This window comes from Hylobates moloch, unplaced genomic scaffold (assembly GCF_009828535.3).
Source record: "Hylobates moloch isolate HMO894 unplaced genomic scaffold, HMol_V3 SCAFFOLD_15, whole genome shotgun sequence".
Taxonomy (NCBI): Eukaryota; Metazoa; Chordata; class Mammalia; order Primates; family Hylobatidae; genus Hylobates; species Hylobates moloch.
This window is the reverse complement of record NW_026652290.1, coordinates 44,693,486-44,708,320: the sequence shown is the minus strand read 5'-3', so window position 1 is coordinate 44,708,320 and position 14,835 is coordinate 44,693,486. Positions and strand designations below refer to the sequence as shown.

The 14,835-nt window shown below is 46.9% G+C and overlaps 1 protein-coding gene across 1 annotated transcript in view; it reads left to right on the top strand.

Moving 5' to 3' along the window:
• Positions 1-14,835, top strand: part of VWA3B (von Willebrand factor A domain containing 3B) — a 226,645-nt gene that overhangs the window by 205,152 nt on the left and 6,658 nt on the right. The window contains exons 25-27 of the mRNA XM_058428934.1: positions 6,572-6,696; positions 8,648-8,785; positions 12,256-12,356. Of these exons, the coding sequence (XP_058284917.1) occupies positions 6,572-6,696; positions 8,648-8,785; positions 12,256-12,356 (364 nt within the window). The remainder of the gene's footprint in view (positions 1-6,571; positions 6,697-8,647; positions 8,786-12,255; positions 12,357-14,835) is intronic.

Here is a 14,835-nt window from a genome sequence, read left to right as displayed (position 1 = left end):
TATGAAGGGAGTTTCATGGATAGTGACAATAATATGTGTGAGGACTTAGAAATGAAGAAAAACATCTATGTCTGGAGAAATAAAATTGATTCTGGCTGGAACATAAAATGAGAAGGAAGGGTGGAAGAAATAAAGCTCTTCAGACAGGTAAGCGTGGGGCTATGCATAAAGGGTCATATTAAGGATTTGCACTTTTCCCTGAGGGCAATGAGAGCCATATTTAAAGCAGTAAGAAACACAGTCACATTTGAAGTTTTCAAAAGCTCTCTCCCACTGCTGTGTGATGATTGGATACCAAGGGGTTAGGATGTCTCTCTGGTCCCTGGCTTTGGGCGGTAGATAGATATTGGTACCTACAGGAGATGGTGATATGGACGGAAAGACAATGAGATGTGTCTGCAACATGATGAATTGCAGGTGCCTGCAAGATGCCCAGATGAAGCTGTCAGAGAAGCAATTGGAGATGTAGGTCTAGAGTCTGGAGACAGAGATTTGGGAGACATAACCACAAAAGTCATCATTGAAATCATGGGAAGGGTCTGTAGGGAAAAGGGAACTGGGAGAAAACCTTGAGGAAGCTCTGTCAGGCAAAAAGATTACATTGCAGGGCAGGTGTGGTGGGTCACACCTGTAATCCCAGCACTTTGAGAGGCCGAGGCTGGTGGATCACTTGAGGTCAGGAGTTCAAGACCAGCCTGGCCAACATGGTGAAACCTCATCTCTACTAAAAAAAAAAAAAAAATGGCCGGGCACCTGTAGTCCCAGCTACTTGGGAGACTGAACCAGGAAAATCACTTGAACCTTGGAGGCAGAGGTTGCAGTGTGATCACACCACTGCACTCCAGCCTGGGCGACAAAGTGAGACTCTGTCTCAAAAAAAAAAGATTACGTTGCAGATACGTAGCTGGCCTTTCATAGGCATGATCTATCTATCAACAGTTAAAAGAATAATTATTATTTAAATTTAGTTGAATAATATTTTAGGTGGGAAAAAAATACTTCAGCAGGATTTTTGGTTTCCAGCAGGCACATGTGTACAACTGACATCAGAGACAGGTTATTTGAAATGTGATAAATGTGCTTGGGAGCTGCCTGGACGAGAGTAAATATGGATCCCAGCACTTGGGATGAGTGCATAGGCTAAGGCATGACACCCTTCTTTACAACAAGGGCTGGGAATCTTCCATTTCTCTGGGGTGCAGATTTTCTAAGAGGTGATTATAGAAGGCCACCCCTGCTTGAGAAATTTTGATTTTCTGAATTTGAGCCTTGGAGAGACTTTTATGGCTAAAGTGGTAGTCGAATGAAAATGCTAAAAGTGGAGCCAAGTGCGGTGGCTCACACCTGTAATCTCAGCACTTTGGGAGGCCAAGGTGGGCAGATCACCTGAGGTTGGGAGTTCGAGACCAGCCTGACCAACATGGTGAAAACTCATTTCTACTAAAAATACAGAATTAGCCGGATGTGGTGGTGGGCACCTGTAATCCCAGCCAGCTACTCGAGAGGCTGAGGCAGGAGAATCACTTGAACCCGGAAGACAGGGGTTGCAGTGAGCCGAGATCTTGCCACTGCACTCTAGCCTGGGAGACAGAGTGAGACTCTATCTCCAAAAAAAAAAAAGAGAGAGAAAAGAGAGAAAAGAAAATGCTAAAAGAGACTGGATTCTAAATGGTTGGGTTAGGGGCTTGGGGTCACTTTGCTGGCTAGGGCCCCAGAGAAATGTAGAATGGCTGGAACTTCTACCTAGCACCATGCTTGTGTGATGAGAAAATTCTAAAGACCCACTGGGGGGAGTAGAGGAGATGGGGCTAATACCATGGCCATGTGCAATGCCTGAGGCCACAACAGAAATTTTTTTTAATGTGCAATTTGAGGCAGAAAGTACATACTATACTCCCAACAGCTGCATGGGATCTGACTAAGCAGGAATTTTTAATTTGCAGTGTAATTAAACTTCAATAAATCGGCTTGAAGGAAATATTTGAATTTAGTCATATAATCGAGAATTTTTGATTAGTGTCTAAGTAGTGAACTTTGACTCAGCCAGATTAAGTGGCAGTGCATGGGTTATCTCCATGAGCCTAGTTTTTGTGCGCTTTCTCCCCAGTCACCTGATCTTTTCTTTAACTGGGAATAACTTTACTTTCATGGTTATTTTTTATTAAAAATTCAAACATACAGAAAAGTCACAAGAATAATACAGAGAACCCCAGTATACTCTTTACCCAGATCTGCCAATTTTTAACATTCGGTCACATTTTATCACATATATTATTTTATTCTCTGTCTTTCATACATACATACACACACTTTATTTTTTCTGAGCTCTTAGAAATTAGGTAACATTTATCATGTTACTTTATCCCTTAACACATCAGTGTGTATTAAGAGTAAGAACAATCTCTTAATATAACCACAATAAAGTTAGAAAATTCAAAAAATGTAATACTATTATAGTACTTTTATTTAATCTATATATTTTGATTTCATTAATTGTCCCGATAATGGCCTTTATCACATTTATTTTCTCCAGGACAGGTCTCAGCCCAAAATCATGTATTGCATGTAGTGGACATGTCTCTAGCCTTCTTTGATCTAGAACCATTCTTTAGCCTTTTCTATTATCTTTCATGATAATGACATTATTTAAGCATAAGGCCAGGTATTTTATAGAATGTTCCTCAATTTGGGTTAGATTAGATTCAGGTTATCATTCTCTGCCAGGATACTGCCTAAGTGATGTCATGGCCCTCTGGGTCGTCCCATCTAGAGGCACGTGATGCTCACCTGCCCTCATTGGTGATGTTTATTTAGATCACCTGTTCACTGTGAGTCACTATTTTCCCTCACACACACACACACACACACACACAAAGAAGGCCAAATAGAATTTTGCAGAGCATAGGCATGACGTCATTGGTGACTCCTTTTCTGGTAACTGTTGTTCAAAACCTCCTAAACATTTCTAGTAAAAAAAAACAGCTCACTTTAAAATGCACCTCAGCAGAAGGCAAGATTGGAGTCACTGGATTGGGGCATGCACTGCCTGAGGCCAGGTCCACGCGGAAGGAGCTGGCTGGGCTGGCTGTTGCCACCGTTGTCGGGATTGTGGTGGGGATTTCCCTGTGGCCAGCGTTATTCCAGGGGTCAGTGTGGGTGATTCAGTTGAGGAAATGACTGTGTTGTACAGAGTGATAGCCTGGCTTCTCTGGATGCCGAAAGGCAAGGAGGAAGACACATTTTCAACCCTTATTTGAAATAATTATTTGTGGAAATTGGGTCATCCTTCCTGTTCGGTGAGAAGCAGCGTTTTACTTCAGGAAATCCACAGTGATTTCTGCACTATGCCATAAGAACAAGTTGTCATGAAGAAAAAAGGGACAAAACGGAACGCTTTCTCAGGCGTAATGAGCTCAGGTCAAAAAATCCTGTGTTTTCATTTATTTGAATTCTGCCTCTTGCCTCTGCTGGCCACACGACTGCAATCACTTTGTTTCCCTGCACCTCAGTGTCCCTGTCTTCTCCAATGGTATTTAAAACAATGAAACCCTTCATAAGCTGGCTGTGTAGATTAAATGTGATGATGTACCGCCCTTTGTTAATTCCATGGAAAGAGTTTTTCTGCATCCCATGTGAGAGCTCCTCTTAGGAGTAGGGATAAACACCTCGCCTCCTCTCCTGGGGAGGAGGGAGCTGCTTTCTGTTTCACGGCAGCTTAGAACCTTTCACAGCAAGTCAAAGCAGCAAAAGTCAGCACAGCGGGTAGAAAGGAAACCTCCGAGACTGGAGGGAGAAGCGGACACGAGGACTGTGAAGGATGACACTGCCTAAGAGTGGGCAGCTGGAGGGATACTCTGGCTGGAGCAGAGTGAAAGCCTTTTTGAAGAGGTGGAATTTAAGCTGGGCCTTGTATATTGGAAGGTTCTTAGAGCCAAAGGTTTAAAAAAAAAAAAATCCAGTCTCCAGCCTGAGAAAACCTATTTGGAGCAAAGGTTCAGAACCACTCATGCATCTTTCACCAAACAAACTGACTTCCACTGTTTACTCAGATTGTAACACCAATTCTCTGACCCCTGAGCACCCGCAGCATTTTTGCTGATGGCCCCTATAGGAGCGCAGGCCCTTTCTCCAGCTGAATACAGGGCAACCCCGACTGAGGCAGGGAGCCGACCCATCCCCAGGGAGGCACTGGACTTACCAGCCTCCGCCCAGAGAAGGAGGGGAGGCAGTGGAAGCTCTGGGCCCGCCAGCCTCTGCCCAGAGAAAGAGGAGAGGCAGTGGAGGTTCTTCAGCTTGGCCACCCTCCAGAGCCCAGGTCCTCAAACAGGTCCCAGAGATTTCAGAGTTGGGAGACACAGCCTCACCTCTCAAGGCTGAGGACAGAGAGAAACTATAGGGTAATGGAAGCCAAAAATTGGAGCTGATCTTGAATCAGGACACAAGAAAAGGTAGCAATCCCTTAATTAGATGGAGAAGGAGCAGGTACAGAGGCTTAGCAGTGGTGGGACAGGCCAGTCCTGGGCCCTCCAGCTGCCCAGAGTGCGGCCACATGGGGGCCTGCGAGGCCAGGTTGAAGACAGACCGTAAGAAACTGTGCTCATTTCTGGAGATGAACAGAGACCCATATCTACAGAGATTATACAAAGAAGGAAGCTGAATTAAAGGAACTAAAAAGAAGTCATCATAACAGTCCAAAAAGTTTAGGTCCAAAGAAGGAAGTCAGTGATAAATGGTTTAGGCTTCGTCGGCTACACAGGCTCTGTCACAACTTCTCCATTTAGGCAAACAACTGAAAAACTGCCTAGTAGGCTTGATACTGGATACTGCTAAGTCCCAAAGGCTAAGGATTTGAAGAGAGTCACATGGGCCAGTGTGGCTGTGGTGGCAGTTCAGACCCTTCCCCGGGGCCATGGGAGGGACGTGGGGCACACAGTGCGTGGCAGGAGACGAGTCCCCTGATTCTCAATCAGGAGCAGCTCTTGTTTCCAGAATAGAAATTATTTCTAAAAGGTAATATTTGTTTTTCTGATTAAAAGGGTAAGGTCAGTTTATGGTAGAAAATATGTGAATAATGTGTAAATATTTCAAAACCCAAATTAAACATTTTAGTCCGATCGGAAAACACACAATGGTAAGCTGGTTTGAGTGTGCGTATTTTTCAAAAAAAAATTCATCCTTTTGGCCATTTAAAACAAGACATATGGATCAAGATGAAAATCAGCAGCTGTCTCTTTGCCCCATGAGAGGACACAGGGCTTTGCTTAGCAGGCATGTGAGCCAGGACCGGGGAGCTGCTGCAGCATGTGCTGTGGAGCCCAGCGGGACACACGTGCTCATTTCTGTCTCCGTGAGGGTCTGTGAGCAGCTGATACTGCTGCGGGAGGTGTGCAATGTGATCATCTCCCCCTTAATGTTTAGAATCCTTTTTTAATGGGAAGATAAATTTCAAGTCGGATAAATGACAAAAAGTGTGCATCTTAACGCAGGTATTTTCTTTTCCTGGAATTATAATCTATTCTAATAATTATATTAAAATGTATAACAAAATTATTATATAATTAAATAATATATATGTGTGTGTATATGTATATATATTATGCTGGTGCAAAAGTAATTGTGGTTTTGGTCATTTTTTTAATGGCAAAAACCGCAATTACTTTTACACCAACCTTATATATCTATCATGCACTTCTTTAGTATAACTAAAAAAGAAACTTCTTACCTCTTTTTTCTTTTCTTTTCCCTTTTTTTTTTTTTTTTTGAGACATAATTTTGCTTTTGTCGCCCAGGCTGGAGTGCAACAACGCAATCTCAGCTCACTGCAACCTCCGCCTCCTGGGTTCAAGCGTTTCTCCTGCCTCAGCCTCCCGAGTAGCTGGGATTACAGGCGTGTGCCACCATGCCCAGCTAATTTTTGTATTTTCAGTAGAGATGGGGTTTCACCATGTTGGCCAGGCTGGTCTTGAACTCCTGACCTCGGGTGATCCACCTGCCTCAGCCTCCCAAGGTTCTGAGATTACAGGCGTGAGCCACCACGCCCAGCTTTACATCTTTTTTCTTTGTTCCTTTCAGCTGTACATTTTGAGGAAGCTGAGTATGTTCAGTCTAGTCAGATGAAAAGCTGATTTGGATGGGAGTTTATATTTCCTTTTTACTTTCACAATTTAATTAACAACATGTATTTTCTATCTTTAAGTATTATGGAAGAAAATAGGGCTAAAGTAAATGAAAATATCAGTGGTAGGAGGTGTTCGGGAAGAGGATCTTTATTTCCAGGACCCATGTTCCTGTCAGAATGGAGGCTGATGGTGCAGGATGAACAAGTCTCATCCATTCTCGCTGGTTCTCATCTCAGCAGGTGCCCAGACCAGGCATGTGCATCACCATTTTGAGTTGGTCAACCCAGTAGGCATCCTATGGTGCCCAACATTATCTGCTGGAGAAATCAAAGGGGCACACTGATTTAAACAGGCAAAGTGTTAGAACTCAGTGTGGCCAGAAAGATGGCACAAGTCTAAGGAAAGGGATGTTATTTGTCTTTATATTTTATGTTTTCTTTGATTCCTTCCAGGGGTTGTGAAGAAGTGTGTGAGCCGCACGCAAGCACTGGTGGGCTTCAGGTACGGAGACACCAAGGTCGTGTCCACCTCCTTCATCATGCCTGTGGGGGGCGCCATGCCCTGCCCACTGCTCCAGGTACCCAGTCCCTCATGTGTTCTGGGGCCCCTTTTCACCATCCACAGAGTTTTAGATAACAGAGAACGCCAAGGCCACTGTTTGGCCCTTTGCTGAACCTACACGGGCTCCTGCAGGGAGGGTGTGTTAGGGCAGGAAGAACAGTGGCCCCTGTTCTGGGACCTGTCGCCTGGAGATTTCTGTGCTTGTGACCCTGACCTGCCGACTCCCTGTTATGTAGCTCAGGGCTGCACAGACTTGTTTGCATTGCACCTTGAGGTCCTTGTCCCTTTACAAGACAATAGAGTTTGGGGGAAGGACATTGCTGTAGCTGCCAGTACCGTGGACAATTTTAACTGCAAAAGCTTCTATTCCATTCCATGCCATGCCATGCCATCCCATCCCATCCTATTCTATTACATAATAACGAGGGCAGAGGTAGCACTTTCCTTGGCACTGTAATCAGCTGATGTCAGACGGTGATGCCGTAATGCACAGTTAGCCCAAATGTGCATTCCACAGATGTGTCACCAGAGGAAAGGCCATGAGTGTCAGTTGTCCAGGTCCTTGCTGTTTTGAACAAAGAATTGAACAATATGCACAAATAAAGTAACAAAGGAACGGAACACAGGAATGAAACAGCGAAAGCAGGGATTTATTACAGTGAGAAAGCACTCCACAGGGTGGGAATGGGCCCGAGCAAGAGGCTCAAGGGCGCCGTTACAAAGATTTCTGGGTTTTAAGTACCCCTTTTGAGGTTCCTATGGACTACCCCTTATCCGGATGAAGGATTTGGTCTGTGGCTAATTAAAGGCTGAGGTGAATTAGCGCCCTACGTAGATGAAGGGATGGCCCCTGCTTGGCCTGTGGCCAATCCAAGGCACACTCCCTTTCCCTCTGAGCCGGGGTGGAAAGGGAGGGTTTCAGGGAGACTGGCCTTTGATCTTTTGCCTACCCAGTGTCAGGAGATGGGGTTTTTCCTTTTGGTTTAGCTTTAGGAAGTTTGCAGTGATTGGCCTTAGGTTCCCTGCCTCAGACCCAGATGTTTTCCCTTTGATTTAACTTTAGGAAATTATCACAAATTGGCCCCAGATTCCCTGCCCCCCAGACCTTGGTGCTTCCCTTGATTCAGCCTTAGAAAGTCAGCACGAATTGACCTTAAGTTCCCTGACTCCAGACCCTGTTCTCTTGCCTCAGTTGGGCCAGACTAATGTGTTCTCATCTGCTCACAAACTCATAAAAGCTGTGCCATGTTCGGCTCATCCTCTTGCCGTGATCCTAATTCCAGCTCCAAGGTCCGGGATTAGAGGGAAATCCTTGCAGAGCACCCTGCTGCTGTCTTGCCCAGTGTGAGCCCGGTGGAGAAGCGCTGGAGGAGGAATTGGAGAATTCATCCTCGGGCCTCTGTTGCTGCTTCCTAGTCAGAGCCCTGGCACACAACAGTGCTCTTGTACCCTGACAATGCAGAAGGGCCCGCAGCCTCTGCATGTCCCTCCACAAGATCCTTTTTCTCATGCAAATTCTCCGTTTGCGACTTTTACCCTTGGATTCTGGGTGTGTGCTTTGGAGCGACATTAAACAAACCTCTCCCTTTCTACGTCTTGGTGACAGCCCTTCTGGCAGATGCGGACGCTGTTTATCTTTGCATGACAAACACCCCAGGTTCTTTCAACTAGTCTCTTTAGGGTGCGGTTTCCAGAACCCTCACCGTCTTGCTGGCAGACCCTTGGGTCCTTGTCAGTTGGTGAAGTCTTACTAAAATGGGGCTTCCCAAACTGATCACAAAATTCCAGATGTGGCCCAGTGAGCCCAGAGAATCTTGGAACTCTTTCTTAACTGAGAAAAAAAAATACGTTTTTGAATTTTAGCATCAGTACTTGCCATTTGCCTTGGAGTATTTTAAAACTTGCTTATGTTAACGTTGTCTGTACAATCCATAAGCAAAATATTTGCTCTATGTTCTCCTCTACAGGTTGGAGATTATGTGTTTGCCAAAATTGTGATACCCAAAGGATTTGACTTCTATGTCCCTGCCATTGTCATAGCACTTCCCAATAAGCATGTGGCTGCAGAAAAATTCTACACAGTTTTGAAGTGTAACAACCAGAGAGTAAGTAGATTTTCATTTAGAAAAGGACTTTCTCCTGGGCAATGCCAAGCTGTTTCCTGGCACTGCCAGGCTTCTTGATGACTGGTTTCCCTGGCTGCATCTGCTGCCCTGCTCTCCACTCCCTGTGTTTTGGCTTCTGCCCACCGTGCCACACGGACCCTGCCCTCACTGAGGTGGCCATGGCCTCTGCTGCCTGTATTGTGCAGTTCTTTGGCTCCCACTGCTGAACCATGCTTTGCATTTGACAGACAGGCAGGCTCACTCTAGGGTCTTGGAGCACCACTCTCTCTGGCTTTCTGTCTTCCTCATCCTCATCCTCATCCTCCTCCTCCTCCTCCTCAGACTGCCCCTGCTTTGAGGTCCCCTGCTGGCCCTGCAGACTTGGGCACCTCCTGGGCCCCCCCAGTGCTGTCCTCCTCTGCCTCCTCCTGGTGTCTTTCGGTGTGAGCCTTCATCTCTGGACACCTCCTCTGTGCCAGAAGTGCCAGCCCCGCTCCTGCCCTGAGCTCCAACCCTGTGCTTCTAGCTGGATCCTCCTGGAGCACTCCCTCAGAGTGAGCACAGGCATCTCAGACTCCACAAGCCAGTGCACCCCCTTTCCCCAAGTGCCTCCTTCTCCTCTGTGTCCCCTGTATTGGGGTGCCACTACCTGGTTCCCCATCTCCTACTTACCTAGGAACCACCTCCAGAGTTGGCAGAAGTTGGGAGATATAAGGGCGGACAGGCACAAAGTGGAGTAGAGTGAAAAGAACACAGGCTTTACAGTTAAAAACCCTGTGTTTAGGCCGGGCGCAGTGGCTCACACCTGTAATCCCAGCACTTTGGGAGGCCGAGGTGGGCAGATCACGAGGTCAGGAGATGGAGACCATCCTGGCTAACACGGTGAAAACCCCATCTCTACTAAAAATACAAAAAATGAGCCGGGCATGGTAGTGGGCGCCTGTAGTCCCAGCTACTCGGGAGGCTGAGGCAGGAGAATGGCGTGAACCTGGGAGGCAGAGCTTGCAGTGAGCCAAGATCTCACCACTGCACCCTAGCCTGGGCGACAGAGTGAGACTCCGTCTCAAAAAAAGAAAAAAAAAAAAAAATCCCTGTGTTTGAATTATATGAACATTCACTCTGCTCTTTATTGGTTGTCCGACCTGAGCAGGTTGCTTCACCCTCTGAGACTCAGTTTGGTCACATATAAAATGAATACTTTATATGTCTATATCTGTATTTATCTATGTATACCCTACAGGGTGATTGTGAGGCTTGAAGAAAAGACATGTAAAAGATCTGTGTGTGTCTGACAGGTAGGTGTTAGGTAACAGCAGTGATGATGTGGCTGCAGAGTTTGGCAGCGTCACTCTGATCCCTTCCTTCTACACTCCCCAGTGCCAGCGAGTGGGAATGACTCCATTAACTGTATGACCTCTAGATTGATTTGCTCATTGGACGGATGTTTGTTAAGGGTCTATATTGTCTGTTGGATCGTTTTGTCATTTTTATTGACTAGGGGAGGTCTTCTCTGTCTTCTGGGTAGTAATTTTTGGTAATACATGCAGCCAATAGTTTTCCCCGGTCTGTTGCTTGTCTTTTAACCTGGGAATCTTTGTTGACGGAGAAGGATTAAATTTTAATATGGTCAAATTTATCCCTCTTCTCCTTCTGCCCTTTCTATGTTTGTTTAAGAAATCCTTCCTTAATTACATATTTCTCTATGTAATTTTTCTAAAAGTTTTGGAAGAATTCTTTATCAGTTTACAAAACTGATGATGTTGTTTGCCTGATTGACGTCCACTGCCTCCTCTCAGCCCACACACATGCTTCGTGTCACCCTCAGGGAGTATCCCCTCAGTACCCCAGTGTGGCCCCAGCCTGCTCCATGAGCTTGACCTCCAGCCAGGTGGAAGACTCACTGCTTCCTGAATGCGGTGGACTTTTCCAAGTCCCAGGCTTTTGCCTCTTCCTGGACTGCCCTCCCCATCTCCTTTCCCCCAAACTCCCGTCACCCTAATGACTGCCTGATTGTGACTTCCTGCAGGCCCTCAGGTCCCTCCTGTCCACTACACTGCCCTTGCCAAACTGGCTTCCTCACCAACCTCTCAACCCTTAAAGGCAGAGACCACGTCTGTTCACCTTTGTCCCTCCCAGCACAGCCCCTGATGAAGAGAAGGGTCTCACAATTGTTTTTTAAATTACTTGAATGAACGACATTCCTAATGGAAAATGACATTGTTTTGATGGACGACTTAACATGCCTGGAAAACAGACCCACAAGTGAACTAGATTGGTGAGCAAAAAGCCAGGTAACAGTGGCTCTTTCTTAGGACCTTACTAGGTACCATGCATTCCAATCCAAGCGCTTTACACAGAGTGGACCCTTGGATCCTCAGAACACCATGAGGTAGAGACTATTATTATATTGATTTCCAGAAAAGGAATTGAAGCAAGAGGTTAAAGCACACACCTGGTGTGTTGAGCAGGCATTCGAACACAGACAATCTGGCTCCAAGGCCTACCCTCTAAACTGCTGTGCCCAGATGCCTAGAATACAGAATAAAAATATCCAGTGCATCCTTGACTGTGGCATGAGATAGTTCCATCAGGGAGACGGGCATAGGAGATGAAATTTAGGGTTAAGCACAAAGGAGAAAGACCATCAGAGCCAGCGGCCACTGGAGCACAGTATCCAACCCAACAGGGCAAGCGGAGAAGGAGGTGTCTGCTCATCACCCCAGAAAAAAACCCCTTGGAGAAAATGGAGTTTCCTGAAGCTGTCTGGATAGGAGTAGAGAAGCATGTGGAAGGGCAGAGCATGGGGAAGCCTTCCCCTTCCTGATGTGTGGGACAATTCTGGGGATATCAACTGTGAAAGGGAGGGATGTTTTAAGAGATGTCCCCAGGCATGCCCTAGGGTGTGGGGAGAGATGAGGCAGTTGGCCCAGAACCCCTGAGGGGAAGCCGCAGAGCCCAGAAAAGGACCTTGAATTTACCTAAAGGACGTGGGGCCCTGGAGGCTAGAGTGGCATGGCTGGGGGCGGGGGGTGGAGGTGGGTGCAGTGGGGTGGAGGGGGAAGGATACCGGAGACAATTCTGATAGGACTTGGGGAGACCCAAAGAGGCTGAAGTTGGGGCAGTCAGCAAAAGTGGTGGCCAAAGGCTGAAATAAAGATAGAAAGGAAGGTGGTTATCTGAAGGTGTGTGTGCGCGTGCGTGTGTGTGTGTGTGTGTGTGTGTGTGTCTTACGTGGGTACATTTGGCAATTGATCCAGAATATGGAGAAATGACAGAGAGGACTCAATGATGACTTTTATTCAGCAAATAATTATCAAGTGAGGCTCTGAATTTAAACTACTCTTTTAAGTGTCACCCTGAATAGGATAATGACTAGAAGCTATTATAATGGGTTGAGCTAGAATAAAATTGTATCTGAATTGTGGACATTTCTGATTTAAGTTGAGTGAACTCTGTTGGTATTATTACAGGAATTTTGCCCTCGGAGTGCACTTATTAAGATCAGCCAAAACAAGTATGCGCTCTCTTGCTCTCATATAAAGTCACCCCCAATTCCTGAGGATCCAGAAGTGTAAGTGTACTCAACTTTTATCTCTTGAATATTAATTTATATCCTTGCACCTTTAATCTGTTGTCGAGATGAGATCCATGACCTCTAAATACTAGGGAAGAAAAGCAGAGATGGAGAATGTCCTACTTAAAATGTAGCTCTGTGTTTATTATCCCTTCAACGTCACACCTTTCACCTGCTATTTATTCATCCATCTGGTTCTAATCTCAAATTCAACATTATTTGACCCTTCAGAAAAGCATTCATGAATGTCATGAATATGAAGCAATTGTTCCCCTTTTATTTGTAAAGATTGAAGGCCTTCTAATTAAGTTGCATTTGGGTCCAGTCACCTACTTACCTCTCCTCTTGCTGGGAGGTAGGAGCGAGGGGCTGGGCCTGGCTTGCCTGTAGCCAGGTCAGGGTGTTGGGGGGGCGGTGGCTTCCAGGGGCTACAGTGGAGTGAACACATTTTCAGCTGAGGTAGTAGGATTGCTAAGAGCTGTAAGGTGGACTAAAGCCAAGGCAAAAGGAAAAGGGGAGGCCTGCAGAGCAAACATGAACCCAAGTCCATGGGGCCAACGAGGGGCACCAAAATTGGGCTCATGGAGCCATGACCTTGGAGTCAAGGCCATACAAAAAGAGATGAAGGTGGATGTTGAGCAAGTGTTGGGGAAAAGGACCGGGGAAATGTCTTCTCTTAGAGCTTGCAGGCTGTCTTTGGGTGCTAACCTTCATTCTCCCGATAGCCTTCATTCTCCCGATGGCCTTACCTTCTACTTCGTCAAAGAACCATCAGACATCCTCTCCCTCCACTTCTGATCTCCCACCTCTGGGCTTATGGAAGTCTCTGCCTTTGCCCCTGATGTCAAAGAATCAGTGTCCTTTTACCCCAGGCTGATCTGTCCACTGGGCTCCAGAGGCCCATCCTCTGCTGCCTCGGGTCCTGGATCCATCAGTGATCCCTGGATTCTTCTCACCTCTCTCCTTAGCTCCTCTTCACTGAGCCCTTCACCTCAGCAAGTACACAGGTTGGCCTCCTGTTCACACACACACAGCACCCGCAAACACACACACTCCTAAATAAATACCGCTCCCTTGGTTCCGCAGTGTGATCCAGCATGCTCCCTGCCCTTCACTGCTGGTCTCCATGCGTCATCGGATAGACTCAACGTCCCCACTCTCCTGTCCCCTGTTCACTCCTGAGCCTTGGGTATAGGCGTCCACCCCTACCCCTCCAAGAAACTGCTTCCACAGAGGCCACATGGGACCTCTCACGAGCCTGAACCAGTGAGCTCCGCCCTCATTGACTGAACCTGCTCCAGCAGTCTCTTTGGACACCACCAGCCACTCCCTTCTGCCCTAAACCCTCCTCTTGAGGCTTGTTGCCCTTCTACCTCTCTGGGTTTTCTCCCTGCCTGACTTCACTGCCACCCACTGCCTCCATGACTCCCTTTGCACTAAGGACCCCATGTCTCCTTCTCCAACCCAGGCTGCTCTCCGGTGCTTGTGTGTCACAGTCAGACTCTGAGAGTCGGCCAGAAGGTAGGTTTTTCTGAAAGCCCCCAGCTGGTTGCAAGGTGCAGCCATGATGGGTAACTATAGGGGGGAGAGCATTGTAACAAAGATTGGGTTTATATCCGAGCCCTGCCCTCATTAATTTTGTGGTTGCTCATCAACCCTGAGCTCATCTGCAGGATTACGGTGATAAGATTGGGGATGGTCATTGTCTGGCAGGTGTTTGGCACATTGTGGGAATAGCATTATTTCCAGCCACCCCCTGGATATTTCCACCTGAGTGTACAGAATCTCAAAAATTCAGCACATCTAAAACTGAAATCACAGTTCTCCACAAACCTGCTCCCATCTCGGGCTTCCCCATCTCAGTTCACCCTTTTACCCACAAGTCACAGAGCTGTCCAGCCAGAAATCTGACAGTCGTCTTTGGCTGCTGCTTGTCCTTCACCTACCACACCCCCTTGGTCTCCAGGTTACAGGCATCCTAACTGGCCAGGAGCTCTCATGTCCTCCAGCCTCCTCCTGCCACAGTCCCAGTCACTCACCATAAGGGCTGAGCAGAATCAACTTCCTCACATGCAAATCTACCTGTGTCCCTTCCCCACTTAAAAATCCTTCAGAGCCCCATCCCCATCACCCCTTCTTATCACAGCTTAGCTTCTTGTTGGTCTGGCCCAGACCTGCCTACCTTGCTTCACTTGTCCCTAGCCACTCCCAGCTAACCCACCAATGCCTTCTGCATGCTAACCACACTAAGCTACATGTCCACACCATGCTTTCTCAGGTCTCTGTGCCTTCAGCAGATTAAGTATTCTCCCTGGACAGCTATTCCTTGCCCTCAGCCACCTGGGGAACTCAAGACTGAGCTCAAACGTCAACACCACCATGTGATGTCCCAGCACCCTAGCCCCCCCAGGTAGTGCGGTGGCCCCACGGCAACCAGTAGAGGTTTCTGTTAAAGAAAATTTCCTTTGCATTGGAC